The sequence below is a fragment of the Magnolia sinica genome, chromosome 10, assembly GCF_029962835.1.
Source record: "Magnolia sinica isolate HGM2019 chromosome 10, MsV1, whole genome shotgun sequence".
Classification (NCBI taxonomy): Eukaryota; Viridiplantae; Streptophyta; class Magnoliopsida; order Magnoliales; family Magnoliaceae; genus Magnolia; species Magnolia sinica.
Window position 1 is genome coordinate 59,401,397 of NC_080582.1, and position 11,003 is coordinate 59,412,399.

At 42.7% G+C, this 11,003-nt stretch overlaps 1 protein-coding gene across 1 annotated transcript; it reads left to right on the forward strand.

Annotated features, from left to right (window-relative positions):
* Positions 1–258: 258 nt before the first annotated feature.
* On the forward strand, positions 259–1,899 carry LOC131217542 (putative UPF0481 protein At3g02645). Its single transcript, XM_058212478.1, has one exon. The coding sequence runs from the start codon at positions 259–261 to the stop codon at positions 1,897–1,899; it is 1,641 nt and encodes a 546-aa protein (XP_058068461.1).
* Positions 1,900–11,003: the final 9,104 nt, after the last annotated feature.

The window sequence follows — 11,003 nt, forward strand, 5'->3', positions numbered from 1 at the left end:
TTTCGTCCGAAATAAATTTCAAAAGTTGTCTGAAGGCCACCCTTAGGATATCTGGGAGGAAATTCCCTTCTAGGTAATTTAGCCAAACGTCAAGATTAGTACGGTCAAATTCTCACTTTCAAATGAATGGCCACCAAACCATCCTGGCATTGCAATGAAGTAGAAGAAAACCCCCTCTTGAATATCTCCTTCCTTCCCGAACACCTACTTTTCCTCCAATCTCTCATCCTTTGAGCTTGAGCATCCTCTAAAGGACGAATGGACTCCCATCCTACGTTTGATCAGCATCGGTGGGTCACACGGATCAAGGAAACCCTTGCCCAAGAACTCGACCACGACCGCAGTGATGATGGTATTGAAACACCCGTTTCAATTTTCAGCGTTACTAAGTCTCTAATGGTTACCAAACCAGAAGTTTACATCCCGCAACATGTAGCCATTGGCCCATACCATCAATGGCGAGCCGAAGTCTATGAAATGGAACGGTACAAGTTCATCGCAGCTCGAATGTTGCAGGAGCATCTCCAAGGCATCACCATTGAGGGCATCGTCAATCACTTTACAAAGCTTGATCTCAAGATCCGTGCATGCTATGACCGGTACTTCGATCTAAGTACTGAAACCTTGGCTTGGATGATGGCCGTTGATAGTTCATTCTTATTGGAGTTTCTCCAAATCTACGGTGGTAATCAAATGGCCGATGATCTCACTAGGGTCTCTTTGAGGAGGTCCCAAGTGATCGATTACACTGGAAAGAGCATGACCCATAATGCCATCCTTAGGGATATTATCATGTTAGAGAACCAAATCCCACTTTTTGTACTCAAACAGCTCATGGGCTATTGCAAACGTGAAAACCTTAATGAAGCATTAGTCATGATGTTAATGGGTCTTTGTGGATCTCTCTCTCCTTTTAAAAGGGTGGGTGATTTTCCACATAGTCAAAATGAAATCCTACAAATGGGTCATTTGCTTGAACTTCTTTATCATGTATGTGTGCCAAAAATAGAAGAAATAGGCGCTGAAGATGAAACGGTAGCCAAGGAAAATCCGGATTCTTTCAGGCGAGTCTTCTATTCGATGCAAGTGCTTATATCTTCCCCACTCTCACGGCATCTTCGACGGGTCTTCACATCGAGATTGTTGAAATCTATACTAAAATTTCCATTCAAAATCATCCGTACGATTCACATGCCTTCCTCTGCAAGAAACATCGTGAATGAAGTTCCAACCTTTGAGATGAAACAAGCCACCCAGAACGATATCGAGAGCAATCCAAATCCAACAGTGCGTCCGTTGTTGGAGGAGATCATGATCCCAAGTGTGTCCCAGCTCTCGACTGCCGGTATTCGACTTTCTGCCACTGAAGGTGACATAGGTTCTATAAAGTTCGATAATATTTCAGGCACCATTCACCTCCCACGCATCACATTCGATGAGAATACGGAGGTTGTTTTGAGGAATTTGGTAGCATTTGAAGCCACATCGGCATCTCGGGCCCAAATTTTTACACGTTATGCGAAACTAATGAATGGTATTATCGATACTGAAGAGGACGTGAAATTACTAAGAGAAAACGGGATTGTAATCAACCATTTGAAAAGTGACCAAGAGGTTGCCGATCGGTGGAATGGGATGACGCGATCATTGTTTCTAACAAAGGTGGCCCACTTGGATAAGGTGATCGAAGAGGTGAACGAGTATTATTCGACCAGGTGGAGGGTTATATTTGGGAAGCTGCTGAAGAAGTACGTGTATCGATCATGGCCGTTTCTGACACTGATCGCAGCAAACCTTTTCCTGGCATTGACGTCATTGCAGGCGTTTTGCTCCGTCTATGATTGTGGTGGCATCCAGGTGAATAATATTGGTGGGGTGATGAACTCAACCCTCGTTTGATTCTGTATGATCATTGGCTTCCTGTTGTTTATGCTCTCTCTCTCTCTCTCTCTCTCTGGGAGGATGTGTTTTCAGCTGTAGGAACGAAAAGCTTCGTCATAAGAGTATGATTCTCATTCCTAATCTGGTACACGTCCAATGTGTCTGTCTAAGATACGGGCAGTTCGTCAGGTTCCCCTGCATATGGCCCGAAAATGTGGCGATTATGAACATCACCTGAAAAATGGACAGTTGGAAAAGTAATCTCACCTGTTCCACTGTAGAAATTCGCTTGACCCAAATGATGACTTAGCCGAGCTTATTATCTGTTCCACAATAGAAATAAAAATCTGGCGCATTTGATTAACATCCCAGATCTTGCTTACACGTATCATCATGGCATGTGTTTGGAGAGCATATGAAGAATACTCTAGCGAGAAGCCTTTACTGGGTTCATGTTGGAGCGTGCGTCAACCTTGTGCTATTGTGCGTCTGATCTTATGTTGTATTACATATACTTCAATTTTATTTTATTTTTTTCGTACTTTGTTCCACGAAATGATATATCCACCTTATATCAGAATAGTTTCGTTTGTTTTGTAATGTTTATTGTGCCTTAGCGCTGATTACTTCAATGAGAACGTTTAAGTGGCCAACATAGAGTATCTAACTTAAAGGAAAAGGAATCTTCTTCTCAGGAACAGCCTTTAAATCAACGAGAAGAGAGAAATGCAAGGCTATTCTAAATTTCTATTTGCATTGCTAAAAAGGAAGAGGAGAAAGTTATAGAAAAGAAAAAGATAATTAATGCTGAAATTGTTGGGGATTGTTCTATGAAATCACACAGAGATGGATCTAGGATAGCAATCCAACAGCACCAAGCAAACACAAGAGAACACAAAGATTTAACATAAAAAACCGTTTTAGAAAAAAAAAAAAAAAAACCATGACACAAAGCGACAGATCTTCACTATGAAACCAGAAATTACAAAGAGAAAAGATTTTCCCGATTCGAACAACCTCAAATATCACATTCTAGAAACCCTCAAACCCCTTCTAGAAACCTTTGGAGTACTTTAAGATACCTTAAAATATTATAAAATGGCCCTAGAGACTCCTATTTATAGTTGAAAATTTTCAACTTTTGCACCGACTTAAAATAATCCAGAAACCGCTTCAAATTTATACAGTCCGCGTACAATCTGTGTAACTTCTGACTAGTGGAACCAGAGCTTGGGCTAGTAGAAGGGCACTTCAACTAGTCAAACCTGTCCATTGACTGGTCAAAATTATTGAAAGTTCCAAAATACATTTTTGCTAGACTCTCACCCGAACTTTCTCGGGCTAGTCAAATTTCCTCAGATTTAAGACATTTGTTAACAACAATCTTCACCATGTCTTCAATCTTCAAATGTGTAGCATCTTGCCCTCTTCTCTTATTTTTGCATCGCATCACAGCTTTAATCAATACTTCTCGTGCACATTCCGTCATTCTTTCATACCATCGTCAAGCTTAAAGAAGTTGCACGAAACTTGAATTTCTCTGTAGGAACGTTCTTAGTGAGCATGTCTGCTAGATTCACAGTGGTGTGAATCTTCTCCAGAGTTACACCTCATTCTTCAAGAACCTGTTGGATAAAGTGGTCACGAACATTAATCTGTTTAGTACGAGAGAGATAAACAGAATTTTTAGCCAAATTTATACCACTTTCGCTATCACAATTAACCGGCATAGCTTTATACTAAAGCTTTAACTGATTTACCATGCCTCTCAACCAAACACCTTCTTTAAATTCTTCTATCATTGCCCTATACTCTACTTCGGTCATGGAAAGAGCTACCACGGACTGAAGCTTCCATATCTGTCATGCCCCAAACTCGAAAACTGAGCTCACAAAATTTTTTATCGCCAAATCCGATACCGACAGCCTCCTTAGTACCCCATTCTCGGCTCTCAACATCTATACGCCAAATTCCAATCATGAGATCCTACAAGGAGGATTTTTTTAATGTACATTTAACTCGTAATAAGCATAACCACAAGTTTACCTAATTCACAAAGGCAACATTATCATCACATATCCACTAATATAAACAGTTGAATACAATACTGAAAAGAATATATATATATATATCAAAAATTAATTCTCCAGAAGACAGCTGCACGCTTCAAGCTCAATGCTACTGCAACCTAACGCCACTTGTACGCATCTATCGTACATAAGCTTATAGAAAGCTTAGAGGGTGGTAAAAGTGTGTGCACAAGATAAGTGTCAAGTATTCAATGCAATGTCATAATCATACAACGTTAGAAATAGTAGCAAGATCATGAATCATACGATAACAGGGTAAACGAAAATACTGACAAGTCCATGAGTCACACAATATTAGAGTATGCAATACAGATCAACTATGCAAATGAGGAGTCATAAAGAGCCAAATATCAGATGCCGAGGGTATAATGCAATATGTAAATCCAGCTAAGTCCGTCTAGGCCATATAAGTACTAAAAATATAACAACTCAAAATGTCATATGCCTACGGATGCAATATGTGATGTGAATAAAATGACCAGGTTGGAGTGTGAGGTTGGAATGATAGTACATAGTATCGCAGACTACAGGGTCCATCACAAGGGACTTCTATCCAAACCAGTCTCATACCTAAATTTGAATAGTCAGACTCAATGTGGCAAACTCCTGATCTCAGGTTAGTCGCGTACCCAACCGAAATCCTGGCCATGCGAAGGTACACGTAACAAATAGTTGCGCACCACTAGCTCGAGTGGATAGTGAATGAATGAATGAATGAGTATGCAATTCCTACTCAATAAGTCGACATATCAGTACGGTTCCTCTCTTGAAAATCACCGAGGTCTATTACACTCCAAACTAGATTGCCCCTCCATCGCACACAACAAGATAGGTGAAAGAGACCTCACTATCCGCCTGCCAATATCGGGCCCGACTCGTCAATAGCAGACCCATTCCTCGAGCTGGTCAGACTCAGCCTAGCATTGTCCCCTCCTCTCAGGCAGGTAAGGCCATACCCCCTTTCAACCGACCAAGATACAGTGGGAGACGTGGCCTAATGGTATACGGCCCTCATGTACTCATGCATCCACTTAGTCTAGATGTTGGAGTAATCTCTGGAACTAAAAGGGTTCTGTGACTTTCACCCAGGGATATCTATAGGACCCCATTTAGAACAGATTTTTGGTGTCCCATCTGGCCATCCACGATATGCCTGTGGAGGCTACGGCCCTGATGTCGCTAGGGCGTAAGGTGGTCATATTCTAAAATGCGAGATGCATGAGTCATACCATCCAGTCATACATTAAACCTGCACGTACCGCCCGCTCATGTGGGGCAACTCCGCTTATCAGGGAGTCCCATAAATAACCGGCACTATGGCACATGCAATGGTCAATCATATCTCATAACAAACATGCAGATGATGCGCATATGCATGTATCATGATGCTATGCTGTCATATACTCACAATCGGTATTAATAACTGGCATTAACAATCGATCTCGATAATGTGGACATTTAACAAACATTGCCCCCAAGGAATGGCCCACATAAAGCTTAACATATAGTGGACCCATGGCCTCACACAAGGGCCAAATATACAATATCATGGGCCTCACTCAAGAGCTTAATACACATCACGATGGGCTTTTCATATGGGCCTAACATACATCACAATGGGCTCCATTGTCTGGCCCTCAAATACATCACAATGGGCCTCATCACATAGGCCTCATATACATCACATTGGGCCTTAAACATGGGTTGAATACACATCACAACAACCCTCAAATACGAGCTGCATATACATCAATTGGGCCTCAAACACGAGCTAAATCTAAATCATAATGGGCCTCAAATACGAGCGACATATACATCACATTGGGCCTTGACAATCAGCCTCAAGAATTGGAATCAGAATCAGCCTCGACAATTGGAATCGGCCTCAATAATCGGCCTCGACAATTGAAATCGTAATTGGCCTCAATAATCGGAATCAGAATCAGCTTCAACAATCGGCCTAGACAATCAGAATCGGCCTCGATAATAAGAATCAAAATCAGCCTCAACAATTGGGATCAGAATCGATATTCGGAATCGCAATCGCAATCGGCCTCGACAATCAGAATCGGAATCGGCCTCAATAATCGACCTTGACAATCGAAATTGCCCTCGATAATCGAAATAGGAATTGACCCCGGTAATCGGAATCAGAATCAGAATAGGAATCAGAATCGGCCTCGACAATCAGAATCAGCCTCGATAATCGGAATCGAAATTGGCCTCAACAATTGGCCTCGATAATTGGAATTCAAATTGGCCTCAACAATCGGCCTCAACAATTGGAATCGACCTCGATAATCAGCCTCGACAATCGGCATATAAACAAGGTGGGGTCCATAGGTGGACGACCGATCAACCATAATATAAAGATTGGTCCACGGCCGTGATTATATCAAATCTGATGGCACGGAGCCATCCGTCTATGGCAAATGGGGCCCACTTATTTGGGTTAATCCACTTAGAGAATGGTGCGAATGGGCCTAATAAGGCTTATGGAAGGTCACAATGAGGAAATCTAACCATCAGTGCTCATCAATGTGGACATCTAACCAATATTACTCCTAAGGAGTGGCCTACATAAGGGATTCATACACAACATCATGGCCATACATACATCACATTGGGTCTCATTCATGGGCCTCTCATATATCGCATTGGGCTTCATACAAGGGCCTTAAACGTATCGTAATGAGCCACGCCCATGGGCCTCAGATACATCTAAATGGGCCGCGCTGATGGGCCTCGAATATATCACAATGGGCCACGTCCCATGGGCCTCCAAGATATTGCAATGGGCCTCATCAAATGGGCTGTAAATGCATTACCATGGACCTCAAACATGGGCCTTATATACAACAAGTGGGTAGCACTATTTGGGCCTCGTATGCATCAAATGGGCCACGTATCTAGGCCTTGAATACATCATATGGACCACGCTACACGTGCCTAACAATACAAACAGCTGGGCCCCGCACATAGGCCAAATATATCAGGATGGGCCTCATGGATGGGCCGCACCAATAGACATTAAGTGGGCTTGGACCACACCAAAATCATGTCAATAAGTGTAGGTGTAACGTGTGTACCATTGTACACTATAATCCCATGGGACACATGGACCACTAATGATGATCAGCACTATCCAAACATCGACCAGGTACATCAGCACTATCCAAACCTTGTCTATGTAAATCAACACCATCCAAACATTACCAGCACGTCCAAACATTGGGTAGTACCGTCCAAACATTATCCAGCACTGTCCAGCATAATCTGGACGGTGTGGATGAAATAATTCATCATGGTGGTGTCCACGTGGTGGCCCACTAGAAATTTGAATCTACCTCAGTTTAGTCTCAAGCCTTAAAACGGGCTTGCCAAATGAATGGACGGCTTGGATGGAACACATCCACACGTGAGACCCACAAAACTTGCTGACGTCAGTCAGCAGATGGGTCTCACCATCAGAACGACTTGGATGTATATATACATCACGTGGGACCCATAAAACCTGTTGACATTAAAGGGGCAGCGTCCCGCTGCTAGCTGTCCAATAGATGGACGACCTAGATGAAAACGGATGGTCGGCATACACATGCATCATGGTGGGACGTTGGGCTGTGCATGGCATCGTCCAGATGGACGGTGCTAATGAAACACATACATCCAGGTGTGGTCCACATGGTGTGGCCTACCAGAGATTTGGATTTACATCAGTCCCTGGCCCGTGGCCAGGGACGGACGGAGTGGATGGGCTGCATGCCTCATGTGGGTCCACGTGGTGTGGCCCACACATGCAATACATATATGTATATATTTGTATATATATATATATATATATATATATATATATATATATATATATATATATATATTTGTCGTAAAAACAACATCCAGCGTCCAGACCTGGACGAACGCTGGATATACACGTATGCCATGGTGGGGTCCACCGTTCTCAAATGGTGGACGGTTAGGATGTAAGGTGGGCGCCAGCCATCCACTGACATCAACAGCAGCAGCTACCACTGCTACAAGGGATGCATGGCCTAGATGAAGCCCACGTCATGGTGGGGACCCATGGTTCAAATGAATGGATGGCTGGGATGGAAGGTGGGTCCCATGTCTGTAGACCTCATACATCTGAGGTGGGTCCACACATGTGGACCCACAAGCTTAGGAGGAAGGTGAAATTTGTGTTTTACCCATGTCTAACAGCGACTGCTGCTGGACGGTGCGCGTACCACCCATGTAAACAGTGGGGTCCACAGCAAGGGACATCGTGGATAAGGTTATGCATCAAGGTGGGCCACAAACCATCACATGAAGCGAGAGAGAAAAAAAGAGGGAGAGAGAAAGAGAGAGAGAGAGAGAGAGAGAGAGAGAGAGAGAGAGAGATACCGACGGTGATGGAGGGCCCCTGCCACTATGGGCCCCTCTCTGATACAAAGAATAAATCAAGGTGGGTCCCACTACATGTGGGCCCTTGAATCACAAAACTAAAATAAAATAAAATGACAAAGATGTAGATCCAAGAACACCCACCGTCTTCTTCTTGCTCCCTTGACTTCCTTGGCTTCTTGGCTTCTTCTTTAATGGAAGATGATGAAGTTCTAATGGTTGACATGAGAGATGAGAGGGTAGGAAGTGGGCCACACTAGAGCTTCTCCATGAGAACTTGGGAGGTTCATATGTAGGAGCTTGGGGTTGCTTGGAAGAGAAGGGAGAAATAAGACAGAGAGGAGATGGGATGGAGTGATGGGGAGTGAGTGATGAGTGATGGGTATGTACTTGACACGTATGGGTGTGTAAGAGAGAGAGTTGACTTTGGGGTTGCTCTTGTACTTAACATGAGGTGATTGACATGCATTTGATTGATGAGACATGTTATAGAGATTCTCTTGGGATTGTAAACGCACGGCGTTTTCCTCAAACTAAATGCGGGCCCACATCTCCTAGCCTAGGTATCGCCTCGGCGAGTGAGACATGACATCGAAATCGTGGCGACGGCGCGGTCGCTAGGGTACAAGTCTCGGGTTGAGTCGACTCAGGTTGATAACGTGTGACTTAGGGTCGCGCATAAATGCCGATTATAGGTCGCGGGTTGTCGAAATTTGACCGGGAGGACCACGAAAGCCTAAGGAATGGTACGGGCTAGGATGCGGGCCTTACAACATCCAACTAATTGCTTCGCCCACTAGCACAAATGAGTAATAAGAAGTTGACTTCCTAAAGTCCACACTATCTGCGTAGTCTGAATCCATATAGCCTACCAACTTTGTTCGTGTCTTCCCAAAAGTTAAGACATAGTCTTTTATACCTCAAATGTATCAAAGTAGTCATTTCACTGCTTTCCAATGTTATTTGCCTAGGTTTGTCATGTATCTGGTCAAAACACTGATTACTTGTGAAATATCTATTATTGTAAAGACCATGACATACATTAAACTGTCAACTACATTTAAATAAGACGCATGAAGTATAAACTACTTTTCGTCATTTAATTTAGGACATGGTTTTGAGGAAAGCTTGAAGTGAGCCAAGGGGGAAACACTCACTGGATTTACCTGGTCCATCCCATACTTTATTAGCACTTTTTCAAGGTATTTTACTTGTGATAACCAAAGAAGAACTTTTTCAAGGTATTTTACTTATGATAACCGAAGCCCACTCATCTTCCCGTCTCTATAAATATCTATGTTGAGAACCCTCTTTACAACCCATAGATCTTTTATCTCGAATGTCCCTGATAACTGAGTCTTCAGTACGTTGATTTCAGATATATCATGACAGGCGATCAACATATCATCAACATAAAATACTAGAATGATGAATTTTTCATCACTCAGTGTCTTGTAATAGACACAGTAATTAATCGTATTCACTCTGAGTAAATTTCTGACTCAATATGAAAGAATCAAATTTTTTTTACCATTGCCTAGGTGACTGTTTCTGGTCGTATAACGACCTCATTAACCTGTAAACTTTTTTCTCTGCCCCTTTAACTTCGTAGACCTCTAGTTGCTTCATGAAGATCTACTCTTCTAACTCCTCATGCAGGAATGTAATCTTAACATCCATTTGTTCCAGCTCGAGATCATATTGGGCAACCAGCGCCAATACGAATCTGATGGATACTTAACCATCGGCACGAATATATCTATGAAGTCGATTCCTTCTCTGTGAGCATACCCCTTCGCTACCAGCCTTGCTTTGTATCTATCATGTTTCCTTTTGAATAACTACTTACATTCGATCGCTTTTCGGCCCACTAGAAGCTTTATCAGCTCCCATGTGTGGTTTTTGTGCAATGAGTCCATCTTATCATCCATAGCCGCCTTTTACTTTTTTTCATCAGGCTTTTCAAGAGTCTCCTAAATAATTGACGGGTCCCCCTCATCTGTAATAAGGCCATATGCGATATTAGAGTCAACCCTATATCTTGCTGGTAAACTGCAATCACACAGTGGGTTCCTTCTCACAAGTGAGTACTTCACTTGCTCCTGTACCTCTATCTGTGTATCTGTTTATGCTTGAGTATCATCTATGTCAATCTGGACGTCTACGATCAACGTTTATGATTCCTCTTGCTCCTCCTAATCATTCTTGTGGAATAGAGACCTTTTATATAACTTGACGTCACGGCTAGTGATGATCTTACTTGTGACCTTGTCAAATAACCTATAACCTTTCACACTAATACTACAGCCAACAAAGATGTACTTTTTGGCTCTATGGTCTACCTTATCTCTCTCAACTAACGGTACATAAGAGTAAGCCTCACAACCAAATATGCACAAATCTAAGTAGTCCAGCTTATGACCACTTATACTTCCTCTAGGATTTTACATTCAATTGCCAGAAATGGGGATCAGTTCGCTAAGTAACATGCTGTGTTAACGGCCTCAGTCCATAAGTTGTTGCCCAATGCATTATTATTTACCATGTATCGTACCCTCTCCAAGAGAGTCTGATTCATCCGCTAAGCCATGTCATTTTGTTCACGCATGTGACGCAGTATTGTGCCTAATG